A 24,024-nucleotide genomic window follows, 5' to 3' on the forward strand; every position below is an offset into this window, starting at 1 on the left:
CTCAAGAGACGCTAGCTCTTTAGAGCAGTGCCCATTATAGTATTTGTAGAAAAGAGAAAGAGAAGCAACATTACGACGATGTGATAATGGTTGGAGGTTGGCTGCAAGAGCAGGTCCAACTATGTTTACAATGCGTTTTTGCACCTTGTCTAAAAGAGAAAGGGCATCATTAGAATATCCGCCCCAGATATGGCAACAGTATTCCATACAAGGCCGGATTTGAGATTTATAGAGATAGAGAATAGAATCCGAAGTAAGAAAGTGACGTGCTCGATGAAGAGATGCAACCTTAGCAGATGCTATTTTTGCAACTGATTTGATATATGGTTTCCAAGAAAGATTGGGAGTAAGAGTTAATCCTAGAAGATGAAGAGTAGGTGACTCATCGAGTACATCACCGTTCATAAATATAGGAAGATCTAAATTATTGCGATAACGATTTGCTGAAAAAAATTGAGTTTTATCTGAATTAAAGTTCACCAGCCACTGTGAGCCCCATGCTGTAGCAGAAGTGAGATCTTTTTCAAGCTCAAATGTCCCCTCCAAGCAATCAGAGGGCGTTGGTTTCTTATCACGACAAGAATAAATGGTAGTATCATCAGCAAACAATGCCACCTTAGATGTGAGAATATCTGGAAGATCGTTAATGTAAATTAAAAAGAGTATAGGGCCAAGGATAGAACCTTGAGGAACCCCTGAAGTTACAGAATAAGAAGAAGAGTGTTGTCCATCGAGGACAACTTTTATGCTACGATTGGAAAGGAAGGATTCAATGATCTTAAAGATGTTGCCGGATACACCATAAGAAGAAAGCTTATGGAGAAGACCAGCATGCCAAACTTTATCAAAAGCTTTTGAAATGTCAAGAGCAATGGCTTTAACCTCTCCACCTTCATCTAATCCACGATAAAACCTGTCAGTTATTACTGTTAGCAAATCAGCTGTAGAACGAGAAGATCGAAATCCATATTGATGATCAGAAAGTAAGTTATTAGATTCAAGATAAGAAATTAAGTGTTTGTTAATTAAAGATTCAAAAACCTTGCTTATGATAGGAAGAAGACTAATGGGATGGTAGTTAGATGAATCAGATCGCTCTCCAGAATTTTTGAAGATAGGGATAACAGATGCCGCTTTTCAGCAGACTGGAAAACAAGACACTGATAAGCACTTGTTGAAGAGTTTTGAGAGTATAGACGACAGCTCCGGAGAACACTTCTGCAAGACAATAACAAGTATGTTGTCTGGGCCACAAGCTGTAGAAGAGTCTAGGCAGGAAATCACTTTAGATACAGATGCTGGAGTGATATGAATGTCAAGCAATGGATCAACCTGTTTGTTGGCAATATCAGGTAGAACGCAACTAGTGGAATCAAGAGATGATATTGATGAAAAGTTTTTGGCTTTATCTTTAGGTGAGGTGACAAAGTCTGAACCATACAAGAGAGGTGAAATTATAGATTTGCCCTTATTATTGATATTATTAAATATTCTCCAGAAGTCACGTGAGTCTAATTTTTGAGATACAAGATTAGCCTGAATCCACGAAGTTATGTAAGAAGCACATTTGTTGACGGGAAGATGAAAGATTTCTACCCAAAGGCCATCACAAAGAAAATCATGGAAAGAATCCCAGTCAGCTTTACTGTAGTTGTAAGAGGTTCGATAATAGGGGGATTCAGGTGATGAAGAAGAATGAGATATTAGTTTTAGAGAGATCAAACTGTGATCTGAAGCACCTAAGGGTGAATGTGGAGAAACTGAGCACTGACTAGGATCAGAAACAAGACATAAGTCAAGTAGAGAAGGTAGATGATTCGGGTTGTCAGGAAAGCGAGTTGGAAAGTTGACTATTTGAGTTAGGGATTGAGAAAGGCAAGAGTTGTGGGCTTTAATGCCTGCAGAGTTACTGACACTAGAGCCAAGCCATTCAGAGTGGTGAGCATTAAAGTCACCGACAACAACTATATTAGCTGATAGATAAAGAGAGAGGGCTTGGTCAATATGATCAGAAATAACATCAAAAAGTGTGCTGAGATGAAGGATAGCGATATAGAACAAAGAGAAAGGCAATAGAGTGAAGTGGTGCTAAACGAAAGCACATAAAAGAATAGTCTGTGGATTCAAACCTATTTTCACGACAAATAGGTGAATTCTTACGAATGTAAATGCCGAGGCCAAGCATGTGACTATTGGAGTCTTTACGAATTAGAGGAAGATAACCATCAACACTGAGATCACAAGATGAGACAGCCGAACTCAAATTAGTCTCACAAAGAGCAAGTAGGTCTGGTGAACTTTGCAAGAGATAAGACTCAACAGAAGAAAAGTTACTTCGAAGACCACGAATATTAGTGAATGATAGGTTTAGAGAACTTGGTGATGATGATGGTTTTTTGAGTTTTATAGTTTTTGGTACTTTATTCATTTTTAAATTAGATTGAAGAACTTGACTCAAAGCATAGATAGTACTCAGAATAATACTTAGTACAGAATAATACTCAGTACATACCTGTATTGAAACATTCCACAAAACAATGTTTAAACAATGTGTAGATTTTTTTATTTTTATGTGGTTACTGTTTGGAGTCTTGCATTTTTTCTGTGGCTGTCAGTTTTTATATTTTAAAGTTGAAGGATCTTCTTGTTGGATTTACTTTGTGATTTAGTAACTTGTTCTGCATGATTTACCTTCCAATTTTAACACTCTAAGGTTGTTTCACCAGAGGTTGGTAATTCAAGGATTTCTGATGTGTAAATGATGAATTTGGTGAAAGGGGTACCAAATAAAAGATGTTAAACTAAAAATAGTAACTGGTGATTAAATTGGATAATACCTTAATTTAGAAAAAGTTAAGATTTATATTTTTTATTTATTATATAAGGTTTTTATATTAAGTTTTATATATAATAAATCATTATATATAAAACCAAGTTAAGTAATAGTTTTATATTATAACTAACTGGATTACCCGGGGCTTCGCGCAGGTTTCTTAGGGTTAGGGTTAGGAGGGGCTGCTGGTGGCCCAAACCAGGCCAAAACCACCGCTCAGGCCTACTTAGTGCCTGCGCCAAGTTTGGTATTGATTGGTCCAGAGGTGTTGACACCTATAGTTAACATCAAACGTACAAACATTGCCTTTTTATATATAGAGAGATTTCTATATATATTTCTATATATATCTATATATATTTATATATATATTTCATTTATATAAATATATATATATATATATATATATATATATATATATATATATATGTATATACACGCGTTATATATGGGTCGTCCATAAATTATGTAACGAAATTTTTGTTCGTTTTTGACTCCCTTCACCTCCACCCCCCTCCCTCCACCGCTGGTGCGCCAAACCTAATCTGAACCATTCTTGAATTGCCTTGAAAACACAAAAAATTTCATCAAAATCGGTCCAGTCTTTTAGGATGAGTTCAGTCACATACACACGAACACAAGAAATATATAAATATAGTTTTTTGTTTTTTGTTTTTTTGTCATTGGAAGGGGGGGGGGCTTATTTGATTTTTTATGAAATAAATGAATGGTTTGCTATCTCTTCGGACACATAATATAAATGTTGGAGATGGAGTGTTTTGAATCTTTTTAAAACCTTATGTTGTAAATGTAATAATATGTAATTGAAAAAACAAGTTTAAATCCCGCACTTAAAAGCCTTTTTTTTAGGATCTGTTTTGATATCTTCATTAATTTGTTTATTTTTTTTGTAAAAAAAGTACATGCTAATGTTCTAAAACAATTTATTGTAAATATAATAAAATCTTTGAAAGTTTTAAACCTTCCTAAACTGTGATGATGTTAGAAAATAAAATGTGAAGTAGTTCTTCAGTCATTTTGTTGGGTTCAGAATGTCAGAATTAATATTTGGTTGATTTTACAAATTATATTGGTTGATATTTACAAAATTGTTTGATTAAAAATCCTTATTAGTCATAACTGCAGCAGAATCTTCTTCTGCTAACACATTTCTATCAAATAGGTATATATTATTTGATATTAGGTATATTCTGCATTTTTAAGCTCTGACAGACAATTTTAAATTGTTTCAGCTTTTCAGCAAGCTATTCCAAATAGTTCACCAAGCCTTAACTCATTTGTAGGACAATTTACTCAAGTACCAATATCTTGATTGTAGAATATATTAAGGTTTTTTCAGAGTGATACATGAATTAGTTGCAGTTGGTGCATGCAATCGGATTCCAATGCACACACAACATTATCACTTGGTATTTTATTCTAGAGTGATCTGTGAGTGATCACATGTCTGAAAAGCTTTTCTTTTTACACTAATTGTTAATTTGTTCATCCAAAAAAAGAAATTTGTTTCTGTTGTTATCCAGCCATTTTTGCTGGATAACCTTTCTTTAATATCAAATTTTTTTGATATTAAAGAAATATATATGAATTGATATTAAAGAAATATATATATAAATGGTATATATTTTTACTATATTTTTGTCTTCTACATATTTGTTTTTTTTTTATTTGAATTGTTTTTGATTCTCTGCATTTCACCAAATATATATCATTTTACATAATTTTAATTATTTTTTTAAAATTTATCTAAATTTATTTTATTCATAAATAACAAGTATATTTGAAATAATTTATTCTATTCATATATAACAAGTATATTTGAAATAATTTATTCTGTTCATAAATAACAAGTATATTTGAAATAATTTATTATGTTCATAAATAACAAGTATATTTGAAATAATTTATTCTATTCATATATAACAAGTATATTTGAAATAATTTATTCTGTTCATAAATAACAAGTATATTTGAAATAATTTATTATGTTCATAAATAACAAGTATATTTGAAATAATTTATTCTATTCATATATAGCAAGTATATTTGAAATAATTTATTCTGTTCATAAATAACAAGTATATTTGAAATAATTTATTCTGTTCATAAATAACAAGTATATTTAAAATAATTTATTCTATTCATTTATAACAAGTATATTTGAAATAATTTGAAATAATCAGCATTCAATCTTTAGTAACACTGGTGTGCAATTTTTGAAAAGTAAATTTAAAAAAATGTCAACTACTTTATTAAATTGCTTAAAGGATATCTTTAGACTGACTTATTTATTACAAAACAAAAAGACCTTTAGGTCTAGCCAAAATATCTCAGTAAATATCACACATGTGTAAAGAAGTTGAGAATTATATTTATTTACATTGTTGTAATGCATATATTGCATGGTACTAATTTTTATATTTAGCCGAATTAAGTTTTAAATGTGCACTTATGACTAGTTTTTTTTAGAAAAAGGATAAAAAATAAAATAAAAAAAGTTCTAGTCAATATAAAGCTATTTCATATATAAGTAAATATAAACATGTGTTGTCTTTACAATTGTTAATTGTCTTTATCAGAGTTTTGTTTTTAAAATCTATTCTTAAGAAGGTTTATTCTTGCATAGATTTTTAGGAGTATTTTCTACAAAACATTTAAATATAGGGTTTATATATGATTACTCAGGATTCATTGTTATAATAAAAAGGGCTGTTTTCTAAATTGACCACCTAGTTAAAACTCTCCTAATTTTTTTTTACATTTAATCAATCTTATGCATTAGTTTAAACACAATTTAAGTTGTCATAAAAATCTGCTAATTATTCATATTTTCAAAATTTAAACTTGAAATTTTTTGCTTTTTTTCTTTCAAATTTTTTTTAAAGTCACCACTATGGTAGTCAAAATAACTTATTTTAGCTGCTTTCCAGATGTAATGTTTTTGTGTTGTTTGCTTGATAAATTAAGGTAGCAGATGAAAACACCCTTAGTACCTGAAAATGTTCAAAAATACGTCTGGCCAAACTTCGATTCTAACCTTTAAATTCGTCCTTCAATTGTTTGCTCCTTTTGCAAAAGAAACTTACTTAATCTAAACAGATAGTCTAATGAGATTTAAAAAAAGCCTAAGTTTTACTATTAGAGAAGCTGTGTCTAATCAAACTCTTCGTGAACAGCCATTGCTTCAATTTACACCATTAGAATCAGAGGTAGAGATGTTTATTAACAGTTTTAAGCGATCTAAGTACAGTCCAATGAAAACTTTATTAGTACTTTTTCAGTATCTAAAAGGTTTTATTTCTAAAAAGTTTCTTGCAATATATGGGCAATTCCACTGTCTAAGACACAGGAAGATCAAGGAAGAGAAAAGAAAGAGAAGAGAAAGACTTCAGATCACTTTCTCTTTTTCTTTTTACAGATACACAAAACAACAATCCAACAACAAAAGGTTTAGTTGAAGAATTTGAATTGGGACTATGATCACTTATTCCATCTACCTCTCCAACCTTCTACAAAACTTACATTGCAAAACTATTTGACTCATGTAGGTATACCTTGTGAAACTGGTCTTACCATGGCAAATACTACTGCTAATGTTTTATCAGTATGTAATAGTATTCAGAGCTTAGTAGCTGTTTTTATTGACAAGTTCAAATGTAGATGCAGATAGTGGTTTGGTTGTCAAAAATGAAATAATTCACAAAAGAAGCTTACACCTTTTATGGTGTCTGTTGCATCATAATGAACTTTAAATCAGGTCCAATCCACTACAATCGATTTAATGTAAATCACCTCATTTGCTATCCAAAATTTTTTTGCTCATATTTTGAAAAACAATTTTTAATTAAAATTTAGAATAATATAATTGCTGTAAATGCTCATACTCTTAGTGGAAGCCATAACTTAGGAGTTTTAGTTCCTAAATTATGGCTTCCACTAGGAGTATGAGCTTTACTATAGTGCCTTTATTTTGTGTTTAACATAACTTTATTTATTTTGTTATCCTTCTTAGTTGTTTTTTTTAGTTAACTTTGGCTTTACAGCTGGGTCTAGTCCTTTGATGCAATTACCTGCATTTTCTTAGTTTTATACAAAATATATTTAAAAATATATATTATTCTCTTATAGGCAAAAATTTGAGGTAAAATTAATTTTTTTAAAGGTGGTTACACAGCAGGTCCATCAGAGCTAATTTCTTTGTTGCGTCAAAAATCAAGACCCTATCTTTTTTCTAATACACTACCTCCTCCTGTTGTTGCATCAGCTGATAGGGTATTGTGAAATCTTTTGTTGTATGTGCTAATAATGTATTGTGAAAATTTTTGGTCTCCAGAGTGTTTTACAGATTAGTTTCTTGTGTAGTTGATATTTTGGTAATTTTTATTTAATTTTAGGCTTTTGAAATTCTGCTGCAAGGTACTGATCTACCTTCCAAAGTATCTAAGAATGCTCAATTGTTTCGAAAAAGAATGACTGAAGCTGGTTTTAATGTCATCGTAAGTGTGAAAAAATGTTCTAATATTTTTAGTTAATATATTATTCTAGAATTAAAATTTAGTATGTTGACTTGTTTTGTGATTATTTAGGGAGACGATCATCCAATATGTCCAGTAATGATGCCAGACGAACGTACTGCAGTCCAGTTTGCTGACAAAATGCTGAGTAAGTTATTTACGTAATATTTTTTAGAGTTTGACAAAAATTTAATACACAAGCCGTTTGTGTATTAAATGATAAATGAAAAAAAATTAAACACATGTTGTTGGGAACTATCTTAATATAAGACAATGTTATGTTATAAAACTATTTTAATATAAGACAATGTTATTAAATTATGTTATTTTAAGATAGTGAGTAGGTGGATAAAACTTTAGGTAAATTGTTTATTTGTATATTCATTTTTTTTAGCTCGAAATATTTATGTCATTGGGTTTACTTATCCCGTTGTACCAAAAGGTTTGTATGTTGTTTTTGTTAGATGTTGGTACGTTAATTTATCTGTTTCATTGATACTAATCATTTAATTTTTGAAAATTCGAATTAACAGGAAAAGCTCGAATACGCGTTCAAATGTCTGCGGCGCACTCAATTGACGATGTAAATGCTTGTGTGGATGCTTTTATCGATATCGGGAAATTTTTAAAGGTCATTCATTGAAAAATTCTTAAAGTTTAGAACAAGATTTTATAAAAAAAGTTATAACAAATTTGTGTTACATATTCAACACAAATTTGCTATAATTTTTAATTCAATACACAAAAAAAAAGAAGTAAATTATCACCAAAAACTGAAACTTATTTTTGTTGACATTAATTCAATATAAAAAAAAAATTTAAACTCATAGACTTTATGTTATCTTATCTTATGTTATCTGTTATCTCATAGGCTTTATCTGTTAACTCATAGACTTTATGTTATCTGGTTAGCTCATAGACGTTATATTATTTCATCTTATGTTACCTGTTAACTATTAGACTTTATGTTATCTCATCTTATGTTACCTGTTAACTGAGACTTTATCTCTAAATTCTTGCTAATTTATTTTTAAATATTTTTTATCTTTGTAATTGTTGTGTTTGTTTTTTTATATCGAATTTTGAATTGTTTTTTGTTTTTTTAATTTATGATATGTAAATGAAAAAAATGATATAAAGAGTAAATAATGATTTCTTTGACTTTTAGAATTATAGATTTCAATTTAAATAATTTTACTTAGATAAATTATATTATTTGCATTACATTTTTTTTTTTAAATAAAACCAAATGAAACTCATTCTTGTGAAAATGTATAAAAGTATGCAGAAATAAATTCATAAAAAATATCCAGACCAGAATGAACTTATGAAAATAGCTAAAAATAGCTTTTGGAGTATTTTGAAAGGTGAAATTTATAAAAACAAGCGGGATCAAACGAACACTTCATTAATGTCTAGACTAAAGTTATGCGTTAAAAGGATCTGATCTCATTTCCGTAGACATATATTGAAAAATAATTTTTAGATGCAAATAAAATTTTCCTTATCACTTTTTTACTATTTGAATTAACATTTGATTGAGAAATTACCCTTGGAAAAACATTCAGTTTTTTTGTCATTACCCGCTATAGATAAAAACCTCATTTTCGGTTTTATTTAATCAATTGGAAAAATCTATTTTAAATCTCATTTTTTATGTTAGGTTTTTGAGTTGTTACCCTTTTGAATGACGTCCAGTATTTTTCACTAACATAACATTTGCCAGAAAGAGCACTCTAATTTATAAACACCGGGATATGAATTAAATGGTAGGGTAGGTTTATTTTTGAAACCAAACCGGATTTGGAGATTTTTTGGAAATTTAAACACTCGTGCATACTCTGCTTTTTTTAAAGGACTTATCTTAACCTAGGACTGATTTCAGCGTAAAGACAATATTTTTTGAAGAAGGTTAGAAATGTTGCTTTTTGTGATTTTGTTTTGTATTTTAACTGAAATACCAAGATGGTTTAACGTATTGGTAGATTCCATTGTGTTTGAATACTTAGATGTTGTTTATTAAGATCTTAAAACTTTTTTGCTTCTTCTTTCCTGATTCGTGAGTGTATTTCATCAACATATCTTTTAAATGACCTGAATATCATTGTTAAGCACCATTGAAAGACCATTTGTACTTTTTTTCATGATACTGTAACTTTCATTGTTTTCATAATTATTATTTCTTTCATGAAACTGTAAGAAACACTCGTAACTACCATTACCAAAGCAAACAATTTTTGAACTCAAGAATATTATTTGTGTTTAAAAAATAGCAATTGGAAAGACAAAGTTCTAAAAGTAATCAGATCTCCTCAAAAGTTTATTTAAATAAAGATTGAGAAACAACTCTGATTGTTTCTAAATCTATCAAACAATATAACACCACAAAAATTGACTTCGAATTACAAAATTATAACAAATGAAATAAGTATATGACAAGAATTTGATAATCACTTTATTAATATGAGGCCCTATCTGGCATCAAATATCGTGCATCAATAAAAAATTTTAATGCGTTTTTTTGAGAAAAATCCAACTCTAGTATATCTAACAATAAAATTACTAAACACGAGTTTAACGAAGCATTAGCCGAGCTCCAACGTGACAAGTTATGCAGCTACGATGGTATTACAAGTAACGTAATTTTACATGTTTTGGATAGTAGGTAAATCATCATTGCATTTTTTTCGTTCAAATTAGTTTGGATAGCAAAATAATGTTGCTCTAACATCTAAATATCATATAAAATAAAAATTTAAATTATTTTTTCCTTCCTTTGCCGCCGTCTAATTGACAATCAGCCATTTTTTTTATTAAAATATATATAGGGTATACTGCCAGAACGCACTAAGTCATTTTTCATTGTTTTGAAATAATGGCAGTTTAATGAAAACTTTTTTTTCATGCAATGGTGTATATTCTCATTGTATATTTGACAATGATCAATAACTTGGTATTATATAGAATATAAGGTCTGGTGCGTTTTGGAAGAGATAAAGCATATAATAATGAGTGTTTATGTTGACTTAACTCAAAACCAACAAAAAATGACTTAGTGCATTCTGGCAGTATACTCTCGGTATGAAATATAAAAGTTTCTGCTCTACAAAAAATGAATAACTTTGTTGTTTTCTGGTCAAACCTTTAAGATTGCTTTAAAACTCAAAGTTTAAAAGAGGAATTTTAAATTTTCTTACTTCAGTAGAATTTAAAACTGTGCATCGCCTCGCAAATTTAATTCTTCTAGCTGCCAATTCTCTTATTTCTTTTTGTTCATCCATCAACATTGATATCAAAATATTTTCTGGCTGACCATAATATGCATTTCTTTGAATGCATTTATCAATTATAAGTCAATCACTTATAGAAAGTTTGCGAGAGAATTGAATTAAACGCTACAAGTGTTTTGCCTCCATGAAATATTTAGGCTCCAATATTATAAAGAACCACACCGGTGCATAATCTCAAAGAATGTAATCAGTAAGTATTACAAACTCGGAAGATGGAGGAGTGCTTACAACGAACAAACGAAAGATTCGATTTGCTGTTGTCAGCCATCGAGAATGAACGAAAAGACCAGGTTTTTTTGAAGGCTTTCTTTCACCTCACCTATTTCTATTGCCTTGCACATGTTATAAAGATACTGTTGATCTTTACTAGTATTATTTGTCACAATCTCATGTAGAACGTTAGGTAAGTTATTCTGTCTGACTTTAAATTTGACAATTTGCAACTCGTGACAATTTGTAAGTGCTTTCCCTATGTTGCCTCTAAATGCAGCATGTCCTGACAGTGACATAGCTAGGGTTTCTGGCGCCCAGGGCAATGCTGAAAATTGGCGCCCCCCTGAAGCAGACATGTGAACTAAAAAAAAAACCTAATGTTTCGAAGTATATGACAACTTTAATTTAAAAAAATGCAAATGCTAATCATAATGCAAACTCAATTTAATTCATGTTTACAATTACGTATCCATTATAGTTCATGCAAATGGCAGATGGTCAATCAGATCCAATAATCAACAACTATATATAAATTATAATTTGATGTTTCTAGCTTTAACTGAAGCAAATTTATCTATTATGTTATCAAAGTCTGTTGATTCTAGAGTTTCTCTTTCGACACTAAGGATTTTCAAATTAACAAGACGTTGTTGCCCCATTGAAGCTCAGAGATATCAAAGAATAAGCTTCAACTTGCTTGATTTTCATCACCATCCCTCTTTAGTAATACTCTCACATCGAGCAGGAATCCAAATTTTTCATTGAGATCATTTAATCGTCTAAAGCGAGTTGTTAGTTCTTTTTGGAAACGGTCCAATATCATTTTCATAACTCTGCTAACTTCATCTTCTGCAGAGAGGCCACTATCTCCAGCCCTTTCACCTGGCATTATTCGCCGTTGCCTGACTCTCCTTTCAGCTTCAATTCCCCATTCCATACTCAATTTCATTTTGGCACAAATGATCACGAAATTCTTTGAGATAATTTTCCAACATTTTCATATCAGATGCTTCATATCAGATTTAAAGTTATCATTCATATCAGATTTAAAGTTCATCGTGGGATCTTGTAGTCGTTTAACTGTTTGTCACTGCCCCACCCAGAATGATGCCCGGGGCGACTGCCCTACCTGCCTTCCCTTGCTACGCCTCTGGGTCCTGAAGTGGCGCCAACTAAATGCAATACTAAATTTCTCAATGGTATATCATTAAAATGGAACATACACACTAACCGTTGAACTAGATATCCCAAATGCAGTTCCAGCAATCCTATTACACGATTGTTTACACCAGTATTTACGTTAACTCCATCAGAGCCAATAGCTAACACATTACCAAGTGATATTTTGTTTTCATCAAAAAATCTATAATAGCATTCTTGATATTTGTTGATGATGCAATTGATGGAGAAATATGGCCAAGAAAAATTGATCGAGGTTCTACAATCAATGTGATATGTTACTCAGTTTTTTAACTATGTTTTTATATTGTTAATGCACAAAGAGTCTTATCTTTTCTCACATCAAAAAAAATTGATTTTGGGTCTACTGAACACATAGCTAACTTTGCTTTGTGTGATAATGTAGTTCTAAGCAATTGTCTTCGACGCCTTAACATGGTTCGGTCTATGATAGCTTTTCTGTCATATTTTTTATAATTCCGTAATCTGAAAGTATAGCAGTTGCAGGTCTAGCAATATCAGATACACGATATGTGACATTCTTTGGCAACTGCTGGAAACTTTATTATATTTCGCTCATATTCACAAGCTAATTCAGATAAATCTGACAAATGATTGTCATCAACATTGCTCTGAGTGTCATTTATAAACTCCTTCTCACCAGAATTTCTGCATCTATATTAGAATTTATACTAACTGATACTTCCAGACTGCTTTTACTATACAAAGAAAAATTTCTGTCTCTTTGTGCTTCTTTCAAAATAATATAAACATTTTTTCCTTATCTAAAAGACCAATAACCATACTTCTTTCATTTCTTGAATCCATTAAAAATTCATGTTCAAGTACTAGCACTTTTGATATTCTCGGGCATGTGCTGTTACTTAAATTAACACAATGACATGCTGCAATATCAAGCAAAATTAAACTTTCCATCTTAGCACTTGATACTGTTAAAGTCTTTGATTCACCTTTTCTTTTAAGAATCAGATTATTGTGCAAAGATTTTACTTTCTACTGTACACTTCGCATTATAACAGTTGGAATACCACGTTTAAACAAAATGTTAACAACGTTTTCAGAAACTCTAGAAATATTGTGCTTGACTTGGTAGTACTAGGAAGTTGTAACTTAACAAAAGAATAGTGCTGCATGACTTCCATAACAGTTGGAAGTTTGCGAGTAGTAAGTTCACATTCGATTCCATAAACAGGACAGTCAGTTGTGCTCTTGTAACAGCCATAGTTTGCCACAGAAATCAAAATATAAAAGTTAGTTTTATTCAATCTGCAAAACAAAATTCTAGAAATAGATTTAAATTCAATAAATCATATACAAAAATCCATTTATTTTATATATATGTGGATATTGGTAATCTATATAATATAATACAGCAATCTTTACATACTAATAGTATACTAATCATTATATACTCATAAATAGTAAATTTTTCTACAATTTTAATCTAAATAAATAAGTAATAATAATTTTAAAAAGTGTTTGTTAGAATCACTAAAAAATGCCTAAAATAAACAAATAACTTAAAAAGGTGCTAGTTTGAACCACTGAATAGGTAATTAGTTTATAAATTAATACTGGTTTATAAATCCAGGCATAGTTTTATTTTGGAAAACATTGTAAAAATTATGATCAAATAACAATACCTAAATACCAATAAAAAGCCTGAAAATGCACAATGTAAGTCCCCCAACAGAAAAAGCCTGAAAATGCACAATGTCCCCCAACAGAAAAAGAAAACCAAAAAACTTGATTACTATTCTATTTTTGTTATATCATCTAATGGTAACAATTTTTCACAATTTAAAATAAAATTTAATAATTTTAGAACAAAAATAATTAAGTAATTTAATAACAATAAAAAAAGCCTAAAAATGCACAAATATGGTAAAATAAGGTCTTTTAGCAACAAATGAAGACAAAAAAAAAGTGAGTTTTTTTTTCCCATTTAACTTTTATCGTTCACGAGCAACAATTTACACTTTTCAAGGTTAAACTTTCTAACCAAATTAATATGTAATTAAATAATGATAAAAAGCCTAAAAATATACAAATATGGTGATTTAAGGACTCTGGCGGCAAAGGAAGACACTAAAAAAATTAAAAAAAGTTTTTCCAATCTACTTCATATTATACAGGAGCAACAAATTATCACTATCCAAAATCAAAATTTTTTCCATGATCTACCTAATGGATAGAATTAAAAATCCATTATTTTTTTTAATAGTTTTTTTTTTTTGAGAATAATATTTTTTCTGATAAATTAAAATCAGCTAAAATTCAGCCAGTTTTAAAAAAAGGTAATTCCTTTACTGTCTCTAACTATCGTCCTATATCACTTCTGCCAGCATTTTCAAAAATATTTGAAAGAGTAATTTACAATATAATTTTTAATTACTTGGTATTAAATTTTATTCAAAAATCAATTTGTGTTTCAAAAATACTTTTTTACTAAACATGCTAATGTTGAACTCGTAAAAAAAAAATAACTTTTTTTAATAAAGGTGAATTAGAACTAAAAGTATTTACATTTCCAAAGCATTTGCATATAAGTGGATTCAAAACTATCTTTCTAACAGTATGTTATGATGCCAAAGTCAGACTGCTCGATATAGTGTGCAGAGTCTCACAGGGATCAATCCTAGAGCCGTTATTACTTTTAAAATACATCAATGATAAAGTATCATCTAAAATACCTTCTATAATGTTTGCTGACAAAACTAACTTGTTATTTAATTACTCCAATTCGAATACTCTGTTTGAAGTTATGATCTTTGAACTCGAAAATTTTAATCTATGGTTTAAAGCCAATAAACTGTCTTTGAACTGTAAAAAAATCTGTTTTACTCTTTTTCTTATAACAAGACAAGCAATTAACCAAAGGATACCAAAATGATTATTGATAATAAAAAAGTACTTTTAGATAATCCAAAGTTTTTAGGAATCATATTTGATGAACATTTATCATGGAGAAACCATATAGGTCTTATAGAATCAAAAATATATTTTGCAGTAGGTGCGTTGTATAAACCGAAATATTTCCTTGATATTAAATCACGAAAAATGTTGTACTTTAGCCATGCCCATAGTTGTCTTACATACGGTAATATTGAACTGGCAAACATACATAAAACGATAATGATAACTAAATTAAATAATACAACCGTGTAACGAAACAATGAAGGTCTTAAATAACAAAACTTATTTCATTTCAGATTCTTATATTTATGTATAAATTTGAAATTAATCTTCTACCAAACGTTTTCTCAAATATTTTTTTGTTAATAAATTCTCATAAGTATAATCTTCGATCAAATGTTAGCAAATGCTATTATCTGGACTCAACTACCCGGCAAACATTCTATTGCAGAATTTCAGTTGACCTGTATAGACATTTTGAGCGGATCACTGTAGTTTTGCTCTTCTGTTACATAGTGGACCATTATAGGTCCACTGCAAATCCACTAAAACGTTTGCTAGGTTGTTTCAAAAAGTCTAAATTTTCATTAAAGATTCAAGGTCCGTTGTTATGGAATCAAATGAAAAATACTAGTATAAAAAACTTAAAAAGCTTGTCTTCGTTTAAAATGCAAACAAAATTGCATTTCCTCAGTTCCTGACAAGCATAATATAATATATATGAAGTTTTCATTTTATTTTAAGTTTCTTTGTTATAACATTTTTTTTTTAACAATAGTTTATCACTTTAGTTTATCATGGAAATACATTTTATAAGTATTGTTTTTTTAATGTATAAAGTTTTATTTTTGTAATGTATAGTTTATGTAATTTTTTTTAAAAAAATTTTGTAGGGACTCTATGAAAAGATTGTGGTGATAATTTTATCATTCGTATCTTCTTTGAGTCTCTTTCTGTTTAAAACCTGCAATATTTTTATATAATCAGAAAAAAAAAAAAAGAGTACAAAATAACGGCATCAAAGAAGAACCTTGTTCTTGCCAATATATATGTATATATATATATATGTACATATATATATATATATATATATATATATATATATATATATATATATATATATATATATATATATATATATATATATATATATGTATATATATATATATATATATATATATATATATATATATGTATATATATGTATATATATATATGTATAAATATTTATATATGTACATATGTATATATATATATATATATATATATATATATATATATATATATATATATATATATATATGTATATGTATATATATATATATATATATATATATATATATATATATATATGTATATATGTATATATATATATATATATATATATATATATATATATATATATATATATATATATATATATATATATATATATATATATATATATATATATATATATATATATATATATATATATATATATATATATATATATATATATATATATATATATATATATATATATATATATATATATATATATATATATATATATATAGTGCTTTTTTTCTCTTAGAACGCACCGGAACAGCGCGCGGTGGAAAATAGTACTACAAAAACGTACCATAAATGTTTTTTGCTCAAATTTCAATTTCACCGCAGAAATTATATTTTAATTTTTTTAAATAGTTTAATAGTTAATATTTACTATAATGAAGCAAATTTTATGTAGAAAGATATTTTTTGAAGCCTAACTGTTTCATATTTTTGTAAAACTTCAATCGAAACTCATTTGCTTCATCACTTTAAAAGTTATTTTTTATAAAACTTTTAAAGAATAAGTATAAAGTGTTGTACATTTTTTAAAGCATCATGCAATGGAGATTTTAGAACCAGAGCCGTAGTGAAGGGGCCACAGCCATGGGCGGCAAATTAGCGAGGCGGCAAATTTCAAAGTTTAATAAACATTTTTTAATATATGAAATGTTTTAAAGACGCCTCAAAACCAAAATAATTTTTATTGCGTTTCAAAATCTTTGGACACGCCTCATAATTTTTTTCGCACCTTCATGCAAATTAAAATAATTTCCAATGTGAAGTTAAAACATTAATTAAAAAAAATTAAATAATTAAAACAAAATCTGAAAGGCAGTGGAATATATATAAACGAAGATTTCGCTAAAGAAACTATGGAAGCGAGAAAGAAACTATGGGAAGAAGTGAAAAAACTGCGCAACCAAGGTAAATACGCAACGACTAAATATAACTAAATTAATTGTCGCGAGTTTAAAAAATAACTTAATATTTCTTTTAAGCGTAAGAATTAATTACTCTTACAAATGGCTGAAGAAACAATAGATTTTGGAACGCAACACTTTAATGTTTTCAAAACTACAATTAATGTTTTACTTTATGACTTTTACGACCCAGATTTGCAATTTATTAATGAAAATAATTTTAACTCGCAGTTTTTTGGCTTGAGAACTTTTAAAAAAGAAATCGAGACAAAATAATTGCATTTGTATTTATTGATTACACTTAGTCGCACACAGACACTTTCATTCTTTCTTTGTCAAGAAAAGTAAAATGTTTTGAAATAAAAGTTTTAAAATCTATTATGTCACTATCAAAAAAAAGAATAAAGCTATCTGGTTCAGCTTTCAAAAAGTTAATAAAGCAACAACTTGAAAGTGACAAAAAATTACAAAAGGTGTTTGCAAAATGGATTAAAAAAAGCGAAGATCAAACAGAACAACCAGGTAAAAATATTTTTATTGATGGATTTTCAAGTCAAAATCACAAACAAATTTAATTAAAAAACTTAGCGAACTAAGCCATGTCATTTGCAATATTACAATGGAAAAAATGTTGATATAGTTTATTTTTATTTTTACAGCGCAAAAAAGTCCAGTTTTTTTTCGATGTGATGATGAACAGTTACTGCAAAACAATGAAGTCAACCAAAATGCAGTTACAACAAATCTGTTAGAATTCAAGTTTGATGATCCAACAACTTGGCCCAAAATTAATGACAGTCTAAGATGTTCTTTGGTTGAACATGGAGCTAAACAAGACAAGAGAGAAGTCTATCCTACCACATCAACATCATCAGAAAACAGACATTTCAGTTCTAGTTGGTTTGAAAAAAATCTTCCTAATGGGGAAAAAGTTAATCGTCAATGGTTGTTATACAGTGCATCAAAAAATTCTTTGTTTTGCTTTCCATGTATCCTTTTTTCAAACACAAAGACAAGCAAGTTTGCAGATACATCAAAAGGTTTTTCAGAATGGAAACAACTAAACCCTCGAATCCCTGAACACGAGAATAGCTGTTAACATAGAAAGTGTTTCACTTCATGAAAAGAAATAGAAAAAAATCTGTGAAGGAAGATCTTTAGACAAGGACATTCAAAATGCCATCCTAACTGAAAAAAAAAAGTGGCGAAATGTTCTAAAAGTTATTATAGATTCAGTTATGTTCTGCGCTAAGAACAATTTGGCTTTTCGAGGCAGTTCCAATATTATTGGTGAGCCAAACAGTGGAATCTTTCTCAACACAATTGAACTAACAGCACGCTATCATCATCTTTTAGCAGAACAGATAACGAATGTTAAACTTAAGCAGAAATCTGTTAGTTACTTTTCCCCACAAATTCAGAATGAACTAATTGAACTTCTTGGCAAAAAGGTGAAAAGCCAAATATTATTCAATTTTGTTTGATTGCACTCCTGATCTCTGTCACAAAGAGCAAATGTCAGAAATAATCCGATATGTTTGTGTCACTGATAGAGAATGTTCTATTGAAGAGAGTTTTCTGGATTTCATTGAGTCTCATCAAAAAACCGGAGTTGGTCTGGCTTCAGAAATATTGTTCAGCTTAAGTAAAGATGAATTAAACATCGAAGATTGCCGAGGTCAGGGTTATGACAATGGAGCCAACATGTCTGGATTATATTCTGGTGTTCAAGCCTAAATAACTGCAAAAAATGATTTAGCACGGTATGTGCCTTGCGCAGCTCACACTCTAAATCTTGTAGGAGTCCATTCAGCAGAAGTTTCCCCATTTATGATTACATTTTTTGGAAAGTTTAAAAAATATTCAATTTCTTCTCAAGTTCTACTACCAGATGGGACAAACTGATGAAAACACTTGAATTCACCCTAAAAAGTCAAAGTGAAACACGCTGGTCTGCCAAAAAGGAGGCTATCCATTCACTAAATAATTAAATCACAAATATTTGCAATGTTTTACAAGAAATTAGTAATGATTCTCTGCAAAATGCTGAAACAAGGTCCGGAGCTAGAGAGATTTTGATTCAAGTTGATTTTGAGTTTCTTTGCTGGCTTGACCTTTGGAACATGATACTTACATTAATTGACAGAGAGAATCGCAGCTTACAATCAAAAAATATGACAATTGATATTGCATCAAAAAAAATTGCTGGTCTGATTGCTTCTATAGAAAACCTTCGAGACAGGGGCATTCATAACAGCATGAAAAAAGCTGAATAATATCAAAAGATCTTGACACAATGGCTGAGATTTCATCAGATTTTGAGTTTCTAAATGGTAACTCTCTTGCAAGTATGTCAGTTGAAGATCTGAAAATATGTTCGTGATCTTAATGCTAATGAATTTCTATCTGAAATTGAAAGCTTTAAGTTTCAAGCCAGTGTCCTGATTCCAGATTTAAAAAACGCAAATCCATTGAAAATCTTACAATTTATGCATACCTATTCTTTGACTGAGGCATACCCTTTCATTGAAATTGCTCTTAGAATCTTTCTCACACTACCCGTCACTGTGGCATCATGTGAACGTAGCTTTAGCAAACTTAAGCTTTTAAAAAATTATCTAAGATCCTCCATGGGTCAAGAACGTTTGACTAATCTTGCCATTTTGTCAATTGAAAATCCCCTGGAAAAATCTCTGTGTTACAATGAAATTATTGATAACTTTGCATCATTGAAAGCTAGAAAAATAAATTTTGTTTGAATGTGTCTAATTTTAATATTTATTAAAAAAACTAATGCCTGGTAATTTTTTCAATGACTTTCAACCACAAAGCACGATTTAAAGTTGATTTTAAATGTGCTTAAAGTAGGTTTATCAAAATTTGAATCAAATTAAACATTAAAAAAATTATTGAATTTGAGGCGGCATTTTTTCTCCTTGCCCGAAAGGATTTTTGATCTCACTACGGCCCTGTTTAGGACAAATTCATATTTTTGATTATATATGGTTTTGTTTACTAATAATTAATTAAACTATAAAATGAGCTAGAAAATAAAAAACCTTAAAGTTTACCAATATTTTTAGTAGTCAGCCACGCTTCCCCACGCTTTATTTTTGTAATTGATTTGTAGCTTAGATGTCTATAAAATTGGTTTATTAAAAATCAGGTGCGGATACGTCCTGTTTCTAAAATTATAGATAAAAAAGTGTTAAAAGTCAGAAAACAGAAAACCACTTTTTTTCGTGGTTTCAGACTATATCTGTTTAAAACAATAGTTTATCGTAAGTTATTTTGTCTATTTTTTATTGAGAATTAGTTTTGATGGGCATACATTCTATTATTGGTATTATTATTGGTGTTGCTGTAGATGAAATTAAAATCCAATTATACTCTTTACGGTCATCTATATTTAACAAATGTTGTAATGGAATACTAGTGAAACATGAACTTTTTTTAACAATAATGGAAAAGTGGCTCAGGTATTAATCCGGTGTATGGAAAAATACCACATATTTTCTACAACATTTCTTTCCAAACATGGTCAGCTAACGTTAAGAAAAAAAATGACAAAAGAAAAAAAAGGAAGACCTTGGTACAGAAACGTTTTCGTGAGCAGCTAGGGTTGACCGTCAACAAACCGAAACAAGTAAGTTGTTACACCAATGATGGTAATACTGCTAGAAAATTTTTTACAATGCAAGCTGCTCTTCTGAAGTCACTGGAGTAAATAAAAATTTGGTTAAGTGAATTTGCATAATTCTACAAGCTCTCTCCTTTGGTGTTATGATAAATGCTGAAAGTTTTGGTACATATGCTACAGAATTTGCCCACATTTATGTGAGTAATTATACCTTGAACTATATGCCGTCTTCAGTACACAAAATTTTACTTCACGGAGAAAATATCATAAAACATTTTACAGTACTGCCTATTGGTCAACTTTTAGAAGATGCGCAAAAAAAAAAGAAAATATTTTTTAAAAAGTTCAAATAGTACGTGTTTGTTTTTAGTCTAGAGTTTAGCCAAAAGCTCGTATAAATGTTTATATATATATATATATATATTTTTAATATGAACACGTTTTCCAATTAAATAAGCATTTTATGTATTTTTTGTTGTTTCGAATACTTTCAAAGTTTTTTCATATAATTAAAAATAACATGTTTATTTAAAAATAAAATAAAAAATTAAAATTTTGAATTTTTTGATTTTTATTTACAAATTTTATATTTATATATTTTTCTATAAAATATATTTCTTTAGAAGCGTCATATACTACTTTACATTTATGCAAAATTTCAACACTTAATCTTTAGTAAGAAAAAAGTTATTGATTTTTGATCCAAGACAGACCTTTATTTTCCACTGTGCGGCGTTCCGGCACCTTTTTTTTATATATATAAACATTTTTTTTCCCTCGCAATATTATATAATAAATGTATTAAAAATTCTTTATATTAAAAATGCAAATGTGGCTTGTAAAGATCAAGTAAAACATATTTTATAATCAAGATCAAGTAAAGCATATAAGTATAATACCCCGTTCATACTGACGATAAAACACGTTTTATCTTAAAAGCGTATTAAATTGTTATTGCAAAAAGCTGTATAAAACAACAATAAAACAATACTGCAAGGTTGCTTTGTCAATATAAAAAGCATGTGTTAATATAAAACAACCTCGCCATGTTGTTTTATTACTGTTTTGCAGAGTTTATAACATTATAAACACAAAACACATTTAAAATAAAACGTGTTTTATCTCCAATGTGAACGGGGTATAACATATATGAAAACATTACAGCGCGTTGTAACGCTTCAGCGTGGCGTTTCAGAATCTATTGTTTCTGTGAATGAAAATATTTAAAGAATGCAGAGGTATTCTTACAAAAGTTGGAAACAAGAGCTCTACATATTGCGAAAGTCATCAATTTTTCACCAAAATCTTATAGAAGATATGTTGATGATAGCCATTGCCAGATTTGAATCAGCTGAAAAGCATAACATATTTCTAATTTTATTAAATCAACAAGACTCCAATATTCAGTACACGTCAGAAGTTAAAAATGATCAGAGAGAATTAAATTTTTTAGATTTAAAAATAACTAACACAAGTAATTACCATTATGATTTCAAAATCCATCGTAAAGAAGCAATAACAGACATACAAATAAAAGCTGACTCAAATATCAACACTCCAATTATTACTGGAGTTTTTAAAGGTTTCATAGCACGAGCCACCAAAATCTGCTCCCAAAAATACATTACCAACGAGATTCAGTTTATAATAGATAAGTTTGTTGAAAACGGTCATAAGGGATCAAACCTAGAAACAATTTCCGGGAATTACCTTTCAAGTAAATACAATCCTAACAATAAAGTTGCAAAAAAACTAAAAAATAATGTTATCATCACTAGGACCGAAACTACGCAAAGCGCTAAAAACATATAAGGTCAAAGTTATTTTTACAACACTACCTAATTTAAAAACAATTCTCTGTAACAACAAATCTAGATTAATGGTAAACAGCAATCCTTGGGTGTACAAGCTTACGTGTTCGTGTGGGGGAATTTATATCGGGGGAAAAAACAAGAGAATTTTGCCAAGAAGCATGGAACACCAAACAAATAGCATAAATGGTAATTGACATGCTTCTGGAGCGGCTGAGTATTGCAAAGAATGCCATGGGATATTCGACTGGCTGCACCCAAAAACTTAATCTTTAAATAACAACTGTCAAACGAAGTCAACAATTTGGACAAACGAAGGTCCAAATGCATTAGAAATGCATTTGGACCTTCGGTTTTAATCATTTAATTTAAATTTAAAAATTAAGTTCAATAGACTAATGTAGCCGTATTATTATAAAGAAAATATTTTTAAAAAAATATGAAAAACTCTTTACTTATTCATTAGAAAAGGAAAAGTTTTGTTTGCATCATTTATCATGATTGTTTAATATAAATTATTTTAAATGTAAATCGCCACTGTCATTCAACATCAGAATCATTTATTGCTGAAATATTGTTGATAAATTCTACCACAAACAAATGAGTTTCAGAATTTTCGTTAATCTCCAGAAGTAATAACTTCCGTAGATAAACGAAAACTCTAAAACGTTTATGGTAGAATTTATCAACAATAAATTTGTAAAGCTTGATAAGACCAACTTCTGCTGACTTTTGCATGAGACTTTATAAGTAAAAACCAGAAAGTCTGCAAAAGACGTCATGCATTGTATTTTTTCTGGAGTTTTTCCTTGAGAAATCCCCGCGATATTTTTTAAGTCTTTGTTTCTCAATTTTTGTGCATCCTCAGATAGTTGTCCTATGGTTAATATAGCCATTTTTATAATTAAGGCTAAATAAATAAGTACTTTGTGTACTGTTGTAAACATGTTGTACCAAGGATATTTTTTTGACAAACAGTAATGCAGTTTTTGTAGAGTAGTTATCAAGTTTGTCTGCATCTATAGGAAAGCCACTAGGTAACATCTGTAAAATTACGTGAAACCCATTTTTTAGTTCTACATCAACTCCTAGAATATCAGCAGACGCTTTTGAACTTTTAAAAACCTTCGAGCTGTATTTCCGTCGTTTGTATTACCACATTCTGGTTTCGGTCAATCAACTATTAAGCCTAGCTGCACCTGAAAAGCGTTCTGGATTAACAATTCTAGTTTTGATATTATATTTTTCTCAATGTCAGAACGACATGCTTGTTATTTTTTTATCCCGAGTTTATACCCAAGATGCAAAAAATATTCAAAAAAACGAATCCATGCATGCAACGTAGATAA

General features: G+C 29.3%; 2 protein-coding genes across 2 annotated transcripts in view; both read left to right on the forward strand.

Moving 5' to 3' along the window:
* Positions 1-8,589, forward strand: part of LOC100214553 (2-amino-3-ketobutyrate coenzyme A ligase, mitochondrial) — a 28,822-nt gene extending 20,233 nt beyond the window's left edge. Inside the window, exons 7-11 of the mRNA XM_065798051.1 lie at positions 7,017-7,126; positions 7,249-7,350; positions 7,441-7,516; positions 7,763-7,810; positions 7,902-8,589. Coding sequence (XP_065654123.1) covers positions 7,017-7,126; positions 7,249-7,350; positions 7,441-7,516; positions 7,763-7,810; positions 7,902-8,011 — 446 coding nt within the window. The 3' untranslated portion in view covers positions 8,012-8,589. The remainder of the gene's footprint in view (positions 1-7,016; positions 7,127-7,248; positions 7,351-7,440; positions 7,517-7,762; positions 7,811-7,901) is intronic.
* Positions 8,590-17,604: 9,015 nt separating this feature from the next.
* On the forward strand, positions 17,605-18,323 carry LOC136080349 (zinc finger MYM-type protein 5-like). The gene is made up of 2 exons (XM_065796966.1): positions 17,605-17,746; positions 17,884-18,323. The coding sequence occupies exons 1-2, from the start codon at positions 17,605-17,607 to the stop codon at positions 18,321-18,323; spliced, it is 582 nt and encodes a 193-aa protein (XP_065653038.1).
* The last annotated feature ends 5,701 nt before the right edge of the window (positions 18,324-24,024 follow it).

The sequence above is a fragment of the Hydra vulgaris genome, chromosome 05 (assembly GCF_038396675.1).
Source record: "Hydra vulgaris chromosome 05, alternate assembly HydraT2T_AEP".
NCBI lineage: Eukaryota > Metazoa > Cnidaria > Hydrozoa > Anthoathecata > Hydridae > Hydra > Hydra vulgaris.